The 22,592-nt window shown below is 41.7% G+C and overlaps 1 protein-coding gene across 1 annotated transcript; it reads left to right on the top strand.

The window, feature by feature from the left end:
- The first annotated feature begins 2,082 nt into the window (after nt 1-2,082).
- On the top strand, nt 2,083-22,375 carry lamb1b (laminin, beta 1b). Its single transcript, XM_063905553.1, is given in 34 exon segments — nt 2,083-2,221; nt 2,869-3,044; nt 4,765-4,900; nt 6,061-6,134; nt 6,697-6,885; nt 7,005-7,068; nt 7,928-8,130; nt 8,462-8,582; nt 8,728-8,916; nt 9,793-9,969; nt 10,198-10,310; nt 10,392-10,471; nt 10,972-11,107; nt 11,187-11,345; nt 11,759-11,892; nt 11,970-12,090; nt 12,209-12,395; nt 12,542-12,685; nt 12,770-13,001; nt 13,310-13,470; nt 13,750-13,974; nt 14,089-14,133; nt 14,136-14,305; nt 14,911-15,007; nt 17,982-18,351; nt 18,529-18,713; nt 19,234-19,475; nt 19,563-19,769; nt 19,845-19,989; nt 20,165-20,372; nt 20,534-20,675; nt 20,778-20,954; nt 21,440-21,599; nt 21,789-22,375. Coding segments are annotated over 34 exon segments (5,340 nt in total). The 5' UTR covers nt 2,083-2,187; the 3' UTR covers nt 21,926-22,375.
- The last annotated feature ends 217 nt before the right edge of the window (nt 22,376-22,592 follow it).

Raw genomic sequence — 22,592 nt, 5'->3', positions numbered from 1 at the left:
TGTCAAAAGTCCATGACAAGACACAGAAACAAAACAAAAATATAAAAAACAACAACTGAGAGAGTCAGAATCTCCTGAAGATAAGATCAAGCTCATGTTATATGTCAAGAATCAAAAGCAACCTATACATCGAAGACAATTAAGAGTTGTGCCTCGAGGCAACTTCATAAATCCCGTGAGAACAGAAAATTCCCACGTGTGAATGCAGGGATGCGTATCCAGTAATGAACAACTAGCTCATTTATGCTGCAGTTTGTACATAAAAGAGGGAGAAACTCAGGATGTAGGTTTAAGTATTGCCTTTCACATAACACGTGAACACATCCTATAAAGTCTCCAAATACGCCATCTTTCAGCTAAAAGTGACACCATACTGTGTGTGTGAAGTTATCAGACCTTGTTATTATCAACCCACGGTACGAAGAAGTATGGTCAGACATCAGTCAAAGAAAAACTAAATTAGAGGAGGGATTCAAATATTTTGAATTTCAAGAATGAAGTCAAAATGTGTGAAAAAATAATTGAAATGTCCAGATTTAGGTCCTGCATGTCCTTCAATTCAGACTTTATTCAAGATTTAATTTTGATGTTAAACTACAATTTATTGGAAAATCTACAACAAGCTAGGAGGACATTTGGGGGATTTTAGGGGCCATTTAATTATGTTTTTAATTGAGCTGTCAAAAGCTTGTTATCAGATTCCGCTCTGGTTTTGGTTGATAATATTACCAAACTTTACATTTCTTTACGCCTGCAGAAGAAGAAGAAATCTAAATATCTAAATGACTTATGCCGCCTACACTCAAACACACACACACACACACACACACACACACACACACACACACACACACACACACACACACACACACACACACACACACACACACACACACACACACACACACACACACACTGCTACTTTCGCCTGGATTACAGTGTAGAGCAAAGTGACTTTCAGAATATCATTTTAATGTCATCAGCATTTTCTGCAGCTAGTGGAAATTACTGTGAAGGCTTTTCTTCAAATACCTTTTCAATGCAAAGAGTTTAATTTGACACTTCTGGTGTTAGTTCATTCAGCGTTTATAAATACAAATCATACATTTCTTACTCTCTGTAAGATATAATTATGGAGGCACAATGTTATGTGCAGGAGATGCAGAGGTTGGCCATTTGTTAGAATTCAGAGTAAGGAGTGTCTTATACCAATATCTTTGACTTTATTTTAGTGTTAGATTTCTTTTATTCCTTTTTATTATATTGCAATGAAAGTGGTGGCCTTTGTCTGTTATGTTATCGGGATATAGATGTTACTAGAATGTGACATTACGTTTAAAGTGGAACTTGGTTTGTACAGTCAATTTTATGCAGGTGAAGAATATTTTACAAACAACGAACAGATGTAGTCTTTGTTAATAACACAAGGTGGCAGTGTCGACATGTTTCATTAAATCCAGACTACTGAATTTCATTCCGGCTACATCGTTTTGGTTTCTATGTTGGTTTTTCTTTGAGATGTCTTTTGAAATGTTGCTATAAAAGACAAATATACAACCTTTCTTTCACCCAAAAATATTCTAAAAAATCTAATATAATTGTTGTTCAAAGTATGAAATTACATAATCATTAAATTCAGATTTTATTCAGCAATATGCAAACTTATCAAAATTAACTCCACTGAGGATCATTTGCACATAAATGCATTTACAATAATAATCCTTTCATAAAATAGATATCACGTTTTTATGAAAGTCTGCATTGAATACTTTGTTTTTGTTACTTTAAGTGTAGTTTAATGCTCATACTTCTCTACTTTTACCTTTTCAATGTACAGCGTTTATTGTTTATTGTTTAACTGCATTTAGTATAGATACTAGTAAGATGAGTAAAACCCCTGAATACTTTCTCAGTGTGCAAAAGCAAATTTAGGCTAAGATGATTCCTGCCATATCAATGGCTGACAGCAGTCTTCTTCAGTCAGCTGTGGCACTATCCCCACTTCATACACTCTGCAGTTATATGTTGGGCACTGACTATACTCCATACATAAGGACTTCTACATGAAGACTCCCTCTGACTCAACGCTTCACACACACACTTCACACACACTGACTGACTCTCTCTCAGCTGCAGGACGCATCAACATCACTGACAAGACGTGCTGTCAATGTTCTGCTCGTGGAAATGTCGTTTATAATCCTCTTTATAACAACTTTGGGTGAGTTTTATTTTAAGATTTCTGTTTCTCTGTCAGAAATTCTTGAGGTGGTCTCAGCACTCTGGGTTGAATTAACATTTTCAAGCTACCAAAACAGTTTTCAGCCACAACGCATGTAATGATATCCATATGCAAACTATTATTCCTTTATTTTTTACCAGAAAAGTGTTTTAAAGGATGGGAAAAGATAAGGCTGCTGCAGGAAACTTTTACTAACACAGGACTTATGTGCCAACTGTGTACATGTACATAAATCATGTTTTGATATTTTTTACTATGTGGTATGTATTATGTTTACAGTTTATCGATCATATCGCATAGGCCTAACACAACTTTGTATTGCTCAAAAAAACCCTCAATCTTTGTTAAAGCAACATTTGATCATTTAAATGTTTTTTAGATTGATGTGAAGTGTGTATTTTACTTGTGTATACCGGATCAACACCATTTTACTTTGTCAACTACTGAATTTAGACTGAAAGGTTTGCAATTGTACAAAATAGTAATTAAATTATTGCTTAATCTTAAATGGAATCAGTGTAGTAAATTTGGATCCTCTGGGTTTTATAATTAAAAGTAAAGGAAGATTTAACGTAGGATGTTTTGGAACCATCACCACTTACAGCTGTATATTTTCCTCCCTGCAGCCCTATGGACCTCAGTCAGGGCGCAGCAGTTCCCAGAGTTCCCGGATCTTTGCACTGAGGGCAGCTGCTACCCCGCCACAGGTGACCTGCTGATTGGCCGCGCGCACAAGCTCAGCGTCACCTCCACCTGCGGTCTGAAGCAGCCCGAGCGCTTTTGCATCGTCGGACATCTGGAGGTAAGAAGAGGGAGGATGCTGGGAAAGAAACTCTGAGCTTCTGATCAGTCACTTAATCATTCAGGGTGTCATGAGTAAGATGTTGATTTGTCCTGCAAAATGTTTGACAAAATATGTTTAGTTTTTTCTAAATTATGTCTGGGAAAAAAAATCATAAAAGCAGCTTTTTATCAAAATACATGTTGATCCAAAACCTTAATTAAAGCATGAAATTCAAACACCATTCATGGCTAAGTTCTGATGAAATACAACTCTACAAAAGAGTATTAATACATGATTCTTGGAGACTTCATGTCAGCTAGATATACATATTTTTCCTAACAATCAAGCATGAAATATAGAGAGCATGCATGACTTAGATCTTGTGATCTTTGACTCTGCTGACGAGTATAAATAGATCATTTGAAGAGACTCAATTCCTGCTTTATTGGTTTATCTTCAAGTAGCAGAGTGAGCTCCATGATGTCGTTAAACTTGCTCTGTTGCTACAAACAAAAAGTAAGAAGCAACACAATGAGAAAGTTCTGCTTGGGAAGTACTACTGTTCTGCTTTTGACACTTTTGCAAGAAGTCATGCAAACTTTATATAAATAAAATCACTCAAACGGTTGACTGCTTATCCAAACCAATCGACTAATCTATTAACTGGATAATAATCTTAGCCCTGCCTCTGTGTGGGAGCGTGCAGCTTTACAGTATCTGCTTTCTGTCTTGTCTTGTGGGAGTTCATACATTCCTCGCCACAATAAAAGCGCTGTGTGGCCTCACAATCCTCCCCTGTGTGCATGCGGACGGAGGGATTTTCTCTCTTTATCAAACACCCTGTGGCGAGTTCGCTGTGTGAATGGTGTCCTTATGAAAATGACACACTACAGGGCTTTTCTGAGCTTCCTGAGGATGAGCACAGTCCTCAAGTATGAGCTGTGTGATGGTGAAGGGGAGGGGGAGGAAGCACCGTTAAGTGGAGCCACTTAGAGTGACTCCGCTCACATTTCAACACAGACATAGTTGGCAGGGGCCTTGTGAAATTGAGAAACTCGTCTTGTTTATTCTCATGCGGAAATATAGTGAGGTTTAAGTGTGTGTGTGAAACAGAGTAAAGCTTATGTCCATGCCAAACCATCTGCAGGCGAGGCTCCTGCTGCTGACAAACGCAGGGAACACATTATTATCACTGCAACATTATATATACACCCTACAGCTTAGCTTTTATTTCACTTTCCCTGGATCGTTTTCCCTCTTTCATTTCTTCCTTTTCTAAGCTTCTTTCTTCATGTTTTAATGGACTTATTGGAAGTCTATTTATTTATTTATATAGCACCTTTCAACACAAGGCAATTCAAAGTGTTTAGCATTAATTAACAACTCATACATGATCAAAAGTATGTGGACACAAATGTTACTCCCACATTTTCCAGTTTGTTAGCAATAATTCAATTTGAATCAAATCAAATGATCATAATCTGCTTAAAATTTTTTTTGTAAAACCTTTACAAATAACTAATGCTTTGAATAAAGTGACAGATAAAACTAGTGGATCCTTTTTTAAAGGTTTCTTTGGGCAAAGTCTTAATCAAAAAAGTGAATATCCTGTTCAATGGAGAAACCAGAGTGAGAGCAACAGAATATCAGTCACCTTTGTATTGGATTTTTAAACCTGTGTGAATCAAATGCAAAACGTTCAGTGTACTGACGCTTTAACGCTGTCTGTGTCCATCAGGAGGAGAAGAAATGTTTTGTGTGCGACTCCAGGAAGCCTTTTCATGAGAACAACAACCAAGTGAGCCACACCATCGACAACCTGGTCACCACCTTCGCCCACAACCGCCTGAAGACCTGGTGGCAGTCGGAGAACGGTGAGAGACAAGAGACTAAAAGGGAAAAGAAAAGTGTTTGCTGTTGAGTTAAAGACACACAACTCCTGTTTGAAATGTCTGAACAGCGTGTGAGCTGAGACCGAGGATGTTCTCAGGAGTAATGAGTAGACAGGAGATCACAGAGACTCTCTGCTGCCAATCAGAGCAGAGCTTGGGGGCGGGGCTTACAGGTCTGCTGAGGAGAACAGGTGTGCGGAGAAGAAACAGATGTGTGTCAACATCTCAACACACAGGCATTTAAAGTGGGGAAAAGGAAGTGTGTAATGAGACAGAGCACCATGGTGAGAACGAGAAACAGACAGTGGTGGAGGACGTTTTTAAATACTTGACGTAAAAGTACCAATACTACTTTGTTAATTTATTCCATTACATGTAAAAGCCTTGCGTAATGTAACTTCAGTAATAAAGTGTACGTTTTATCAAGATGGCGATGGATAAAAAAACGTTTTTTCATGCAAAAATCTCAGTAAATGCTTTTTTTTTAGCATCTTAAATGTGGATATTTCCAGCTATTCTCCAATTTATATCACATTTATTTAATATGTTTTGGTTTTGGACTGACAAAACAGGACATTTAAAGACATGGCCTTAGAATTTTAGGAACTACAATGTTTTATGTTGTACTTAAGTTAAAAGAAAATGAGAAAACGCATCATTTGTCAAGGATTTAATCATACAGCGGTGTACAAAAACCAAAAGGTAAATTGATACAGACTACTTTTAATTTAAAGAAGTGCCAGAAAATCTGCTATATATCTTGACTTATATTGCTTATGGGAAATTAAATTACCTAACCGTGATATAAGATTTTAGCCATATCGCATATAAGATGTGTTTGTAAATATTCTGGCTGCCAATGAAATATAATAAAAATAAATAAATATCTAAATTAAATCCACATTTGAACATAAACATAGTGAAAGTATCTGGTGCAACACAATCCAGAACCTGAGCTTCAGATTTATTGGATTCATGGTTGAAGCCTCAGCTGCATAAACATGAGCAGGAAGGATTTGTAAATATTTGAAAAGAAATTAGTGTGTGAGAAAGCGTGTCTGACCTGGAGTTTTCTATGAATGGGAATCAATGGAGAAATGTTTTCAATTGTACATGTCCTGCATGTTTCTTTTCCTCTTTAGGTGTGGAAAATGTGACCATCCAGCTGGACTTGGAGGCTGAATTCCACTTCACACACCTTATCATGACCTTCAAGGTGCCTGTTCTCTCTCTCTGTCTCTCTCTCACACACACACACATAAATTACACACTCCCGTACTCACGCAGATAAACACAGCGTTGGACAGCTGTGGTAGAGGAATGTGGAAAATCATTGTGGCCTCTGGAGGACGGTGGGAAGAGGAGAAGAAGAAGGAGGGAGATGCTGTAAAGCTCTGCTCACCCCTTATTGCTTTCTCATGGTCACCCATGATGGTGGCCAGCTGGCTTGATGCCAGAAACTCCACATCATAGAAAAAAACACACTCAAAGATACACTGTCCATGTGTTTCCTGCCCTTCCTGTTTTGGGATAAGATGGCAGAAAAGATCAACACCTCAAACAGCCTCCACCCTTTCAGAGATATCATTACTTCATTTCTAAGTTGTGTTTATTATTCCTCTCAGCCTTTTAGATGAAAAACACAAAATATCTTCAGTACATCCGGTATGGAAATGGCAGGAAGATAATCCAAATTCTTAAGTTCCAACACTTCAGTTTTATGTGAGTGTTAAGTGTTGGGATGCAGTAAAACAACATGCTTTATTATTTTTTGACAGACTTTTCGGCCAGCTGCCATGGTGATTGAGCGGTCGATGGACTTCGGGAAGACGTGGCAGGTTTATCGTTACTTCGCCTACGACTGTGAGACGTCCTTCCCCGGGGTGTCCACCGGGCCGATGGTCAAAGTGGACGAGATCCTCTGTGACTCCCATTACTCGGACATCGAACCATCCACAGAGGGAGAGGTGATCTTTAAAATACTTTTGATTGACATTTACATGCTTTTCTCTGGATTTGATTATAGGATATGTAAAGTATAAGCATAAAATCACTCTTCACACAAACTCTCCCCTTTCTCTTTTAGGTGATATTTCGGGTGCTGGACCCTGTCTTCAAAATAGACGACCCCTACAGCCTGAGAATACAGAGTAAGCTCATTATTTACTCATTATTTCCAAGAAGTTTCCTCGAAAGAGCTGTGCAATTTAGTGTTAATTCTAAATGAAATTATGAATATATTTAAAAGGAAATCTCAATTCAAATGATATTTTTTCCTTAATGCACCAGCCTATTATTCTCCTCTAACTTTACAAAATTAGGTAATTATTTTTAGTTTCCTCAATAGAAATATTGGAAACCTGGACCTGTATGATAAAATGGGTCCAAGACATAAAAGACAAAACTGAACCCATCGAGCTCTCTGGTGAGCAGATAGAATATTTTTGAATATTTTAGTTGTTTGAGTACGTGTGTAGTCCAGGTAAACAGCTACCTGGAGAAGGTTTTCAGAGGTCAGAGGGTCAGATAGGAAGAGCTCTGCATGGAATGTCACATGTTGGAGCGACTCGTCCAAACTGAGAGGCCCTCACACACACATGCAGAGGCTGAATGTTAAGTATGTGCTGAATGCTGTGGGTGTGTGAGGGATAGCAGAGAAAACTAAGCTGCAGCCCCTCATGCAGACTCACAGAGGTTCGCCTTCTAGAAATGGATGAGAAACACTTGCAAAGATGCCATTGAGTAAGGCACTGAACAGGATAAAACACAAACATTGTGATGACACTTTTTTAAAGCTGAAAAATAGTTGACATACATAACAACATAACATAACACACTAAATGTCATTGATATGAACTAAATGATTACCATTTTGCAGTAACTTTGACTTAAGTAAGTGCAATTACCAAACACTAAGGGAAAATCCTTTATCTTTGGCACACAATACAAACAAGCACACAAATAAATAAACGAAAATAATAACACTGTCAATCTTCCCTGTGTGTGCAGACATGCTGAAGATCACTAACCTCCGGGTAAATTTCGTGAAGCTCCACACTCTCGGCGACAACCTGCTCGACCACCGAGAAGAGGTGACGGAGAAGTACTACTACGCCCTCTACGACATGGTCGTCCGCGGGAACTGCTTCTGCTACGGTCACGCCTCCGAGTGCGCCCCCATCGACGGAGAACCGCGCTCCGCAGATGGCATGGTGCGTAAAATAGATACGTCCAAGTCAGAAAGCAATGGAGTCTGGGTTCCAAATCACACAAGTTCTATTCTTACAGTTGGTATAGTAACTGTTGCATGATACCTCTTCAAACATTCCGAAAGTTTGCTATGTTACTACCGAGGAACCAAATCCAAAATAAGTCAGGTTATACAAATAATGCTTATTTATGAGCATCAAGAAATAGAGAATATAAAACAGATATAGCCTAACAGATCATTTTGCTTCGCATATCCTGGTCTTCCTTTGCAGATGGAGTGTATTTCATTGTGATAAATTGATTTAGTTTGTGAATGTGTTTGTGTTTGTTTAGGTCCATGGCCGCTGTGTGTGTAATCACAACACTGAGGGACTGAACTGTGAGCACTGCCAAGACTTTTACCATGATTTACCTTGGAGACCTGCAGAGGGACGAAACACACACGCCTGCAAGAGTAAGAACTGGAGAACTCTTCAAATATGTTGATGTGTTTGTTAAGAAACTAAATATCTTCATCGCCATGGATTTTTGTACGCTTAAATAGTGAACAGGTGAACAACAAACTAAAGTAAAGTCTACACTGTGTAACTCTTCCTCAGGGTGTGAGTGTAACCAACACTCCTCATCCTGTCACTTCGACATGGCGGTGTACATGACGACGGGCAACGTGAGCGGAGGCGTGTGCGAGAACTGTCAGCACAACACGGTGGGCCGGCAGTGCGAACAGTGCGCACCTTTCTTCTTCCAGCACCCAAACCGGGACCTGAGGGACCCCAGAGTCTGCGAGTGTAAGTCACCTCTGCATAACCTCCCCTCATTATGCTCCTCTCTACTTATTACACACTCTGTACACTCTGTTAGAATGCATGTTGCTGTCCTCCTCCAGGACATCTTCCTCTGTAAGACAAGCACCACCTGGAGCTGCAGCCTTTGAAGTGAACAACAGAAAGTAGTTATGTTTACATCTCCATTGTAATTACCTGCTGAGTACTGGTGGAAATACAGTGTAGTAAAATAAAGCACAGCCTCCCCCTTTCTTTCCCTCTTTACAAGACTTTAAATTACACACAGCTTTTGAGCATTCTATTTTACAAATACTTTACTGGTGATGTAATGCTACCACTAGATAAGCTAATGTTATTTTATCTGTAATTTCCTAGAACACAGGAGAAAATTGTGCAAGACAGAAGAGCGCAGCCTCTTTCCAAGATTCAACTTTGAAAATACACACAGCTTTTTGCAGCTTTCTTTAGTTCTCACTCACAAATAACTCACTGTAAATGTTATTTTAATCCTCCAAAAGGTTATGTTATTTTAAATATTCATAAGTCACAGCTTTGTTTATTATTATTATTTTTTAAAGGATACTTTAAAAAGAGGCATCCACATTTATGACAACCAAGTAGGGCATTTATTTTCCTTTTTTCAAAATGTTAAACTTATTTTAGATGTTCACTGTCCTCAGATTTTTTAAGTTAGGGTATGATAGTGTCCTGCAGAAAAAGGGGATGATTCTCTCCATTATTTCTGAGGAAAAACACATTTTTTTACTGCAAATATTCCCCTCACAGTGTCTTTCGATTGTAAAATATATATTAATCTTTCACGACCATCAGTGATTATTATTTACAACATGCCTCATGTCATATTTCCTGTCTCCACAGCATGTAACTGTGACCCGGCGGGCTCTCTGCAGGGCGGCCTGTGTGACTCCCACACTGATGTGGCTGCTGGGCTGATCTCGGGTCAGTGTCGCTGCAAAGCCAATGTTGAGGGCGAGCGCTGCGACAACTGCAGGCAGGGACACCACAGCCTGGGAGAGGGGCCCGACGGCTGCTTGGGTGAGTCTATCTAAGTAGATGTAAAATTAAGATTGAGTAATCTTTTGTCATTCTTTTGCACAGGAAAACCAAAGTAACTACTCACATTTTCTGACTTATTTATTCTAATCTAAGTGTCAAACGTTTCTAAGGAAAACCAATCACAAAAAGCGGCCTCATACTGTTAAGTGTACATTAACTGCAGTCAGACTGACTCTGTTGCTTCATTGTGTCTGTGTGTTTTGGCAGCTTGTTCCTGTAACCCGCTTGGCACCCTGCCTGGAGGAAACCCCTGCGACTCAGTGACAGGAAGGTGCTTCTGCAAACGCCTCGTCGATGGAGAAAACTGCGATCAGTGTCTGGTGCGCAAACACAACTGTCAGCTATGTTACTTTCATTCAAATGTGTCGTGTGTATGAACACATGTCTGTTTTTCCCTTTAGCCGCAGCACTGGGGTCTGTCCAATGACATGGACGGCTGCAGAGCATGTGACTGTGACCAGGGTGGGGCCGTCGATAATAAGTATGTTTGAAAATCACTTTTAGCCATTTATTATTTGACCTTTTTTTTGTTAAGAGGTGACAGACTGCAACATATTTTAGGGATAGAACGACATAGAATTTAATCAAAGATCTAATAGGAACATTTATTGAAAGCAAACATTTTGTCCTAGAGAGATAGATACTTTATTACTTCTCTACTATTCTATGTCATTACTTTATTATTGTGTAGCAACAGTGTTGGTGGTAATCGTACAGCAGCACGGTAGTTCAGTTCCAGTGAAGAGAAAGAACAATTAGAAGTCTCTATAACCATTAAACACAGACAACATGTGAAGATATGAAAAGTGAAGTTATATGATATATATTCCCAGTTTGAGGGTACACATACGCATTTCAATACTGTACATGCACACAAACATAGTAGATATCTCGTATCGCGTATACTCGTTCTGTTCCAATTAAAAGCAGCAAAAATAAATAATAATAACAACAATAAGCGTCATATCTCCCCCTCCACAGCTGTGACCCTCACTCAGGGCAGTGTGTGTGCAGGGAGCACATGTTTGGCCGGCGCTGCGATCAGGTGGAGTCCGGCTTCTACTTCATCACTCTGGATCACTACACCTACGAGGCGGAGGACGCCAAGCACGGTCCTGTGAGTGTGTTTATTATACTGTACAGCACCATCTTTTACCATAAATGTATGTAGACTAACAGCTGTGTTGATCTGTCAGGGTGTGACGGTGGTACCGAGGCCGTACCCTCTGGACCGCAGTCCTACGTGGACCGGTATGGGTTTTGTTAATGTTCCAGAAGGAGCATACCTGGAGTTCAACATCAACAACGTCCCAGAGTCCATGGACTATGACATCCTTATTCGCTATGAGCCGCAGGTAACACACACTCACACACACTTTTAAACTTTTTTTCTTAAGCTTCACTATGTTGGTCTGATCCCTCATTTTTCAATGGGAAATTATCATGGCAAATCATTTGTTCCCGCCTGTCACAGAGATAAAAAAAACAGATCATTTTCTACTATTTTCCAAAAATAACAAATCATAACAACAAACAAACATTTCACAGAGGAAAATAAAATCCCTTAAACTCTTACATTTCCAGATGTTCTTAAGTCATAGGAGAGAAACAATCTAAATGAGACTGAAATTGGATCCCCAGATTTTTGGTTATCACTTAACCCCTTAGGCTTCCATAACAACTTTAAATACACAGAGTATTTGTAGTTCAGTATTGTTGGTTGTTATCTTACTGTAGATTCATAAAACACGTGTCTGTATGTTTGAAGCTGCCACAGCAGTGGGAGCAGGTGAAAATCCAAGTGCAGCGTCCCGTCTTCAACCCTCTGAACTACAACGCTCACTGCAGTAACTCCATCCAGAGCGGAGACGAGCAGGCCATCTCTCTACCTCCAGGATCCAGGTATCAAACATTATTCATACTCATACTCTTTTTAGCAACACCTTCACTACACACACTGACTCTCTGCTGTGTTTCAGGCACGTGCTGCTGGTGAGGCCGGTGTGTTTCGAGAGAGGACAGAACTATACCATCCGCCTGACGCTGCCTCTCTACTCGTCAGTCGCTGACATCCAGAGCCCGTACACACTCATCGACTCTGTACGTTTAGTTTCATGCCTCAGCGCCAGGAACAGTCTTGGCCAGATGCATTATGTTTTCAGGTTGTCCGTTTGAAACCCGTGTTTTATCATGGTTTCCATCCCCCCTCTCTTTAAAGCTGGTGCTGATTCCCCGGGTCAGAGAGATGGATATGTTTGTTGGTGTCGACGGTGATGAAGCGTGGGATACGTTCCAGCGCTACCGGTGTCTGGAGGGCAGCCAGAGTGTGGTGAAGAGCCCGTTGACCGACATCTGCAACGACTACATCTTCAGCGTCTCTGCCCTGCTGCACAAAGGAGCCATGGGTACGTAGTTTAATGTGTGTATATAAAGTGTGTTTTTACAATAGTGTTAAATAAATAATAATTAATTTAATTTAATTTAAAAAGGCTACATTCAAAACAACAGTCTCATGAATCTCCACTTTCCTCTCCCTTGTCTTATCACCCAGCTTGCCAGTGTGAGCCTCAGGGTTCCCTCAGCGCTGTGTGTGATCCCAGTGGCGGTCAGTGCCGGTGTCGACACAACGTCGTCGGCAGGAACTGCGACCACTGCGCCCCGGCGACGTTTCAGTTCAGCCCCACCGGCTGCAGACGTAAGTGTCAGGCATGAATATACATTAGTGTGTATTAGACAGATAAAACAAGATGTGTGATCATTTAAAAAATCTCCTCCTCAGCGTGTGAGTGTGACCCTCGAGGTTCGATCACTGCCTTCTGCCACGAGGCCACGGGCCAGTGCGAGTGTGTCCCCGGGGCCATGGGACGCCAGTGTTCCCACTGCCTGCCGGGCTTCTGGGGCTTCCCTCAGTGCAGACCCTGCCACTGTAACAGCCACAGCGAATACTGCCACCCTCAGACCGGAGAGTGCCAGGGCTGCAGAGACTTCACCAGCGGACACCACTGTGAGAGGTACAGCCCCAAGATGTGACCCGTAACTTCAGTCATACATTTTACACTGGAAGCTTCGGTTAGTCTCACTTTTTCCCCTGCAGAACATTTTGTTGGCAAAAACTATGACTAAATGTGTTGGTCAACACCCAACTTTCCAATGCCTAAAAGGTAAGGAAACTGTAACGTGTTCAATGAGGAAAAATGAATACAATGACCTGAGTTTTAGGAAATGAAAAGGTGAAGGACAAGGACAAAAGGACATTTGGCAACTAGCGGACAAAATAAGCACTAACTGTCTTTTTGCTTCACTTTTCCTGTACTTTTAGGTGTCTTGAGGGTTACCATGGAGACCCAGAGCTGGGTTCAGGGGGTCACTGTCGACCCTGCATGTGTCCTGATGGTCCTCGCAGTGGACGCCAGTTTTCTGACAGCTGTTACCTTACAACTACTAACCAGCTAGTGTGTGTGTGCAGCCTTGGCTACAAAGGTATACACACACACACACACACACACACACACACACACACACACACACACACACACACACACACACACACACACACACACACACACACACACACACACAGTATTAATAACTAATACCAGTTTTGTTTTTGTGTAAGCAGCTTTTTTTAAGTGCTCAAAGCCTCACATGTCAACTTGTCTTCACATGTTATAAACCTAAACAACACTTGTGCTGCCCTCTAATTATTCCACTCAACTTAAAAAGGAACCACTTCACTTCCTGTTTCCTGTCCTCCGCCAGGTGCCAGGTGTGATGAGTGTGCTCCGGGATATTTCGGGAACCCTCTTGTTCCCGGCGGCCGCTGCCTGCCCTGCCAGTGTAACAGCAACATCGACATGCACGACCCGGGCTCCTGCCACGCCCTCACCGGGGCCTGCCTGAAGTGCCTGCACCACAGCGAGGGCTACAGCTGCCAGCACTGTAAACTGGGTTACTACGGCAACGCTGCCTCCCAGAGCTGCAGGAGTGAGTACTGCTGTTACACTAGCTTACTGTATGTACGGGTTCATTCAAAGATACAAGAGTTGTATTGCCATATGTACACGCGTAGTTGGTTACCCTCTCTCCTCCTCTGCGCAGAGTGCATGTGTGACTCTGTGGGCACATCACCCCGGGCCTGCTCCTCCCCCGCGAGTGTCAGTGCGATCAGGTCAGCGGTGACTGCGCCTGCAAGCCCAACGTGGTCGGGCAAAACTGCAACCGCTGCGCCGTCGATACCTGGGACATCGCCAGCGGGACGGGCTGCAAGCGCTGCGACTGCGACCCCTCACACTCCTTCCAATCCTCCTGCAATGAGGTGAGTCAGACACTGAGATGGAGAACATTTGCCAACATCTGTTTACATCATTTTTCCTGCATTAGCATTGCAGCAGCTGCTCTGATTTGCTCTCGCATAAAAAATAAAGAGGGTTTCCCAACTGTTGCTACATTTTAGGATAGAGTTTTCCGTACACAATGTGAGAACTGGCTAAGATGTTTTCCCAACAATTCCCATTGAGCGTAAAGCTGCAGGGCGGCTGGAAGTTAGACTGTGACTAACCCGTCTAATCACTGAGGCTGTGTTTGTGTAATTCTTTGATATATGGACTCCAGCTGTCTGGGAACTGCCTCCCTCTAAGGCGCTCTTTTACTCTTGAATCTTTATATGTATACACCGAATACTGTGCACACACTCACACACAAACATTTGTGTTTACTGGCTGCTCTCCAACAGAGGAAGGAAGCCTCTGAATCCACTGAGGACTAACTGAGGACACTTTTCTGTTAGAAGAGCAATTTGGATGAAACTACAAACCTCCATTGTTTCTGCATGTCAAAGAAGACTTAAAACAAACGGCATTAGTTCAAACGTTCAATTAATATAAACACAAACATCTTTTTAATGTGTTTCTGTTCCTGCAGGTCACAGGACAGTGCTCCTGCAAACCAGGTTTTGGTGGCAAGACGTGTAAGGAGTGCAGAGAGCTCTTCTGGGGGGATCCAGAGGTCAAATGTCATGGTAGGTCACACATTTTAGAAATACAGTTTATGGCCACACATAAAAATATATACAGAGCGGCTTTCCGGGGGTCCACCATGGGACCTTAGTAACGGGAGAAATATTTTCTATAGTCGAGAGCAAGAGACCTCTTATAGCTGTTTGGATTGTACCATGAAGTGGAATGTCAATCTAAAAGATTATTTGGCTAAAGTTGTAGATCGTTGTAGAACCATTTTAGTTTGTGTGAAACAATCGTGTTTCTGGCACAATAAACGTCACCATCAGTAGCTTGCTTGAATATGTTCAGCGCACAGATTGAACAGTATCTTACCTGATGCGTGTTATCCAGCAACTGGGTTTTCTTTCAGCCAGGAAAAACACAGTTCCTGTAGCGATAAAGAAAGTTATGGCGTCTTGTACCCACATTTTGAGGCATAATTATGTATGTTCACTGTCGTATACCTTCATAGTTTTATTACAAACTTCAACTTTCTAGATTTGCACAATTATATTTGTTTGTTCATGTTATATTTGGTTACAAGTAATGCTCTAATAGGCCTGGACTGCCGCCACATTCACTTCCTGCTTTTTTCTAAATACTTCTCCTTCATCCTTAGCATGTGAAACACATTAACAGTTGAACTGAGGTCAAGTTAGGACTTGACAAGCCAAGAACAAGCAATACAACAACTCTGTAGTTTGTGTTTTTGAGTCATACTACCTTCACCAAATATGGATGTGAGCACTGTTAAACAGCCCTCAATCTTCTGGTCTCTGTTTCATTTCAAATCCAAAGTACTGGAGTCAAAACACTGGAAAACATAACTGTTACAAAACAGCCTGGCTGTACTGTACTCTTCTGTTTATATCTGCTTCTACATTACACATTGTTTTTATTCCTTGACGTACTTTTCTTCAAATATCTTTCTCCTGAGTCACCATGTTGGTGGGCTCATTGTTTTCCCATTTTTAGCTCTTATTTGATGTGTTTTCCTCAGTGTGCGCTGCTCATTATGTACGAGGAAGCATACTTTTTGTTTGTTGTTGACAAAAGCACACATTTAAATCAAACAATAAGTTCTAGATGCTGGACAGAAGAACATTTAAGAGTCTGCATACTAGATAATGCTCCTGTGAACATATATTAAATGACCACCAAGTGACGTCTAATAATTGTAAGTAAATGGGAGCATTGCCTAGTTGAAGGGCTTTTTTAGATGAGTTTTTCTATATAGGCGGCAGTGAATCAGCAGGCTGGTGCTCAATTATTGGTCTCTTATCCATGAAACAGTTTTATTGTCTGCTGAACAAACTGCTAAAGAGTCTATCTACTAAGATGTGCAGCTCACAATAGCTAGCTCGCCCTCGGAGAAAGAGAGAGGGAGTAGGAAAGAGAAGGAGGCAAGGAGAGGGAGGGGATCTGGGAATGACCTCTGGTTCTCCTGTTCATGAGAACCAGATGTTTTCCAGAACTCCCAGGCATCCCATTTTCGTTAAGCACCAACGCCCTGTGGACGCAGGAATCCTGAATTATTTTCCCGCTGTATTCCCTGGAGGTCTCTGAAGCTGTTACACCAGCTGGACTTCGCTGCCCATCTGCACGGATGATACACTCATGTACAGAATCATGGGAAATCTGTGGCCACCTCACTCAGTGTGTGGGAGTAATGTGAAGTTATGTGAGGAAGTGTTGATAAAAAAGTGTGTTAAAGATTCAGCCACAGCCGGGAGGATGTTTCTTAGTCTAGATTTAGATGTCAGAGGTTAAAATGTTTTTGACTTGTTGGAATCTTTGTCAGTGTGGGGTGATTTAAGGCGACTGTAAAAGTCGTGGTGGAAGAAATACCCAAAATACATGATCACAAACAAATGTGAGGCATTTTAACCTTAGAGATGGTCAATGTGGAGCCAATTTGAGATACTTTAGAAAATACTGGGTTAGTCAGTAACTAGTAACTATGAGTGTTAAATAAATATAGCAGCATAGAAAGCATGATTTTAAATTCTGAAATGTAGTGAAGTAGTTGATTACATGTACTTGGTTACATTCCATCACTGGTTACAGGTATGTGATATTTGTATGACATGCAATGGCTCATAATCACCATAAATGTTTTAACCCTTAATGGGCTTTTAACAACAGGATTTATATTTCATTTTGACACAAACAAAACTTCAAACCCAACCCTCACCTTCTGCTCCATAAATCATGAAAATGATGCAGCAGCACTGATGGTGGATACCTCTCAAACGCTGCATTCCTGCTTTCGGAATATTCTCTTCATCCTCCTCTTATTTTCTGAGGAGGGAGGGCAGCCCTCAACAGTCGTGGGGGTCAGTGAGACCTTTAAGGTCACGTTCATGTTTGAGTGTATTGACTGGAGCCGGTGGAGGTTGAACAAGCTAGGTTTTCAAATAGCTCAATCCCCTGGAGAGACTTCAAAAACATGAAGACTATAACATGTCTCATATAACAGTTAATGGCCCATTACAGTCCTTTAGGCCTAGCATTAGCTTTAAAGTCATTTTGTAAAAATATATTGATATTTACTGTGATGTGTCATTTTCAATGTTAAGAAAAATGTACAAAGAAATAAATGAATACATTTAATGATTTCAAGACATTTTCGACCAGAATTTAATTAGTGGAAAAGGGGATTTAAATAAACATACAAATTTAATATACAAAAAATATATATAATATTTATTTTTGAAAATGTATATATATTATAACAATATATTTACGATATAAATCCTACCGCTTTTTAATATTTTATAAATAATATTAATGTCTCACTTTAACATTGCAGCTTTACGCCCAATCAACCCAATCATGCACGATTAAAAATAAACAATGAATCAAAAAAAGTATTCAAATAAGAGTGTTTTTAAAGCCACGTGGGGGTGGAGGGGCTACTTAAACTCTTAAACTCTTCCTCTATTCCAGCATTTACACAATATTTCCCTGACGTTCCCCTCTGTGTATTTGCAGCTTGTGACTGCGACCCTCGTGGAATCTCAAGCGAGCAATGCCACCGCGCGTCGGGGCAGTGCACCTGTGTGGAGGGCGTGTCCGGCCCCCGCTGTGATAAGTGCGCTCGGGGCTACCAGGGGGAGTTTCCCGTCTGCGAACCCTGCCACCAGTGCTTTGCCGTGTGGGACACCGTGGTGGGCGAGCTGACCAATCAAACACAGCGTCTGGAGGCCCAAGTGACAGAGCTGAAGAAGAGCGGCGTGACGTCTCAATACAAGGACGTGATCAAGAAGCTGAACAGAAACGTCGGGGCTGTGAGAGAAATCCTGGAAACTAATCCTACAGCGGTGAAGCTGGAGCAGATAGAGGACCTGATGCATCGGATTACGTAAGAAAACACACGGAGCCAGCTGGTCTATATGAAAGAAATCTCACAATATTATTAATCATAAAGACTTTTAACACAACTTGGATATTATCTCAATATTTTGCAAGGTCCTAAAATGTACAGTGATGTAGAATGCGTCTTTTTGTTTGAGTTCATCCGTGTTTTATTATTCTTCAGCGGTGTCATGTCCTACCTGAACGGAGAGCTGAACACCACGGAGGACACGTTGAACCTGCTCCACAGTGTCGCCAACGCCACCGACGCAAACTTGGACGCACTGACTGAGGATGCCAACCAGATGGAGCTGAGCATCCAGGAGCTGAGGCAGCAGGTGTACAACGCCAAGAACGCCAACATCCAGGGTGAGGAACCAGTGGAAGAAACAGGAGTGTTAGACTGACAGGGAAACCAGTGTATCGTCAGCAGACTGCTTTACATTCATACATAAGTGTTCTCACAGAAAAAAACGTATTTATGCTTCCAAAAATGTCTACAGATGTAGATCCTGACTTAAACTTCATATTTTGGCGGCATTGTGTGCAGAACGTTTAGTTGGACCCACGCATGAACTGATCAAAGTTACAAATGGACAAAATATTTTATCTGCAAAAAACTCCTGAATGGATATGCTAGTTATGACAATTTCCCTCTTGTCTAATATGATAAAATGATTGACTTGGGATGGCAAGGCGCTTACTCTAGTTGACCGGATCCTTGCCGCCGATAATTGACTAGAGTGGGAAGAAACCTTTCACACACTGTCCTCAAGCCGACATTCCTCCTTAAATAAATGATCCAAATCCATAGCTAAACTGGAATTGCTGTCCCATGATGAGCAAGAGTGACAGAAACCCTTTGACGGGGGCGTGTGTGTGTTTTCAGGTGCCATGGACACCATTATCTCTGCACACATGAAGTCTACAATGGCGGAGCTCCAGGCCAACAGCTCCACCAGTGATCCCAGCAACACGGTGAAGCAGTCGGCCATGAAGCGAAATGGCACTGAGAACTTACTGATCACGGCTCAGAAAGGGTTTGACCGCGCGCACAAAAGGAACTCGCAGAAGCTCGACAAACTGACCACCGACCTGGATCAGCTTGACCTGTCTGCACTGAGCGAGAAGGTGGGATAGACTCTCCTGAAAATCTGTATTATCATTACATGTGTAACAATTTGAAATTCATTTCTGAATGTTATTCTCTCTCTGCAGACGTGTGGTGGTGCAGCTGAAGGTGACGAATGCTCTGGCTCCCCCTGCGGAGGTTTGGGTTGTGTTGGAGAGGACGGAGAGCCTCACTGCGGTGGAGAAGGATGCCTTGGCCTCCGCTCGAAATCACACACTGATCTTAAATCCTCTGAAGAATTGGAGGAGGAGATCTTAGAGGCAATGCAGGAGGTGGACAAGCTCTCCAGGATGGTGAGTGAACGCGGTCAGTTTTAATCTAGAATAACGCGCGGTGGATGTGAGTCATTGATTTTAGTTTTTGATCAGGTATGGGAAGCTAACAACCGCGCTAAGGACGCTAAGGTGAACGCTCTGGAAGTACTGGGGAAATCCAACCGGAGCAAAGAGCGGGTGGAGCAGAGCAACGAGCAGCTGCGCACCCTCATCAAGGAGATACGAGACCTGCTCACCAGTGAGTGCATCACACACACACACACACACACACACACACACACACTGCTTAGTATATTTTAATGCACAATCATGTATGTTTGAGATACTGTATTTCCACTTTACAGATTTGCATGCATTGTTGATTTTTTGATATTTGCTTACTGATCACCTGTGTTTTGTTTCTGATTTTGCAGATGAAAAGGCAGATATTGCGGTGATCGAGGCTGTGTCCAACGAGGTGTTGGCTCTGGAGATGCCGGCGTCGACGGAAAAGCTGAAGGAGCTGACGAATGAGATCAGGGAGAAGGTCGGAACTCTGAGTAACGTGGAGACGATCCTCGGGCAGAGCGCTAAAGACATCCAGGCTGCAGAGGCGCTGCTCCAACAGGCCCAGGCTGCCAGGTAATATTTAAACACCTTCAAAACAGCAAATACATTTAAATGTACTTTATGAGGAATCTAATCTGCCGCAGACATAAATGAGGTGATGGATGAAAGCCCCATATGACTGATTTCTCAGATTGTCTATAAAGAACAATATAAAAGAATAAATGTGTCAACAGTGAGAAGGCATCTCAAATGAAGGAGACAGCAGACATCGTGAAGACGGCGCTGAATGAGACTGAGCGCGCTCAGAGCATCGCCATGGACGCAATCATGCTCGCCCAGAACAACACGAAGGGAACCCTGGAACTGCTAGTCTCCGTGAGTTTGACCTCTTGTCTCTGACCTCTGTCCCTAAGCTAGGGAGGATAAATGACTGTCAGCAGGTAGATGCCAGTGTTGGATAATGTGTCTGCGTGTCAGGTGGAGTCGGAGACGGCGATGTCGGAGCTGAAGCTCAGTAACACCACGAGGCGTCTGCTGCAGCTGGAGCGGGAGGTTGGCCTGCTGAGGCAGAACAACCTGGAGGTGACCCGCCTGGCAGAGAGCGCCGACCAGACCACAGAGCAGGCCCGACTGAACGCAGACGAGGCCCAGCAGGTCACTGACACACACACACACATCCTTTTTCTATGGAATGTGTATGACATTTTTAGGATAACCATATTTTTTTAAAACTATGACTTTTTGAAAACTTATTTAATTGACACAATAAACTATGAATTGTTATGCATTACAATACTTTGACCATTTTTTAAAATTAAAATAACATACTATGAGTTTTTTTAAACCTTTAAAACATAGTATACTATTCATTTATATCACATCCTCTACGAGGACCTTTTAAAAAAACTACATTACTATAATCTATACACTATTGAAATAAAATAGAGCATGTGATACAATGGTGCAAGTTGTATGCACAACTAACTCAACCATGTAAAACGGACTGAGAAAAGACAATATGTCAAATTAAATTCTGCACAATAGAATACACACATCCTGAAATAGGTTACGTTTGAATCTTGGTTAATAAAGACCTTTCCTTCAGATTCTCCAATCAATGGTTCCTTGTGCATGTGCAGGAGTTTGACGCGGATGTGAAGGATAAATTGGTGGAGGTGGAGGACCTGGTGGAGGACAAAGGGGAGTCGGTGCTGCAGGCGAGGAGGAGAGCTGACGAGCTGCAGAAGGAGGCCAAAGAGCTGCTGGCTCAGAGCAGCAGCAAGCTGAACAGACTGGGAGGTGAGCGGTCAATGTGAAGCTGTTTTCATTTTCAGATGTTTTTACCTATTTTACAGATAAAACTATGTTGTTTTTTTAGATTTTCAACACACTATACTGTCTTTAATTAAGTTTATGTTACCAGCACCCAACAGCAACAAAAAACTGGTCCACACATTGATGTCACTTCCTGCGATTCTATGTTTTCAGAGTTGGAGAGTTCCTACGAGACTAACCAGCGGATCCTGGAGGAGAAAGCTGCAGAGCTAGCCGAGCTGGAGAAAAAGGTTCTGCAGGTCCTGGAGGAGATCAGCTACAAAGTCACACTGTACAGCACCTGCCAGTGATCCTCCAGCTGCAGCACACCCTCGTCCTCATGAGCACACCTGGGATTTATTGGTGCCAAATGTTTTTAAAGCCTTCCCAAAGTATTTTTCAGCTAATAGGACCAAACACTGTCAAACGATTGGCAACTCTACACTTAGCTGTGCCAAAAGGATTTTACCAAGTTGGAAAGCTGCCAAAGACCATTGAAGTATTTAAGTTTCGAGTCCAAAAGAAAACCACTAAAAGCCAATGTGACCTCAGAGCTCGAAACCAAGAATGTGTAGAGAATATAGCGCAATTTAGCTTTATGAGAAACCACAATCCATGTTTTTAAATATATGAATGCACATGTTTCATAGATACATTTTATACAGACCTAATAAGCCCAAAGATATGAAGCATTATGTAGACCAAAGAACATTTGAGAATGGTTTTACGACTACAAACTAATACATTTGGATTTGAAAATACTGAAGCATTCCAGTTGGTCTTTTATTTTTGGTTGATTGTGGATTGTCTAGAAAAACAACTTCTTTTCCATGTATAATCTTGTATTCACCAGGGTTTGATCAGTAACAATCAATATTTTGGATGTAACTATGAAATACCCCATCATTCTCCTGCTCTTTAGCCCTGTTTCACCTGTTACAGCTTATTTGTGGTTTTAAAGAACATGAACTGTGCCCC

This window comes from Eleginops maclovinus, chromosome 17, assembly GCF_036324505.1.
Source record: "Eleginops maclovinus isolate JMC-PN-2008 ecotype Puerto Natales chromosome 17, JC_Emac_rtc_rv5, whole genome shotgun sequence".
Classification (NCBI taxonomy): domain Eukaryota; kingdom Metazoa; phylum Chordata; class Actinopteri; order Perciformes; family Eleginopidae; genus Eleginops; species Eleginops maclovinus.
Note: the sequence above shows the minus strand (reverse complement) of the source record. Positions and strands in the feature narration are given on the sequence as shown.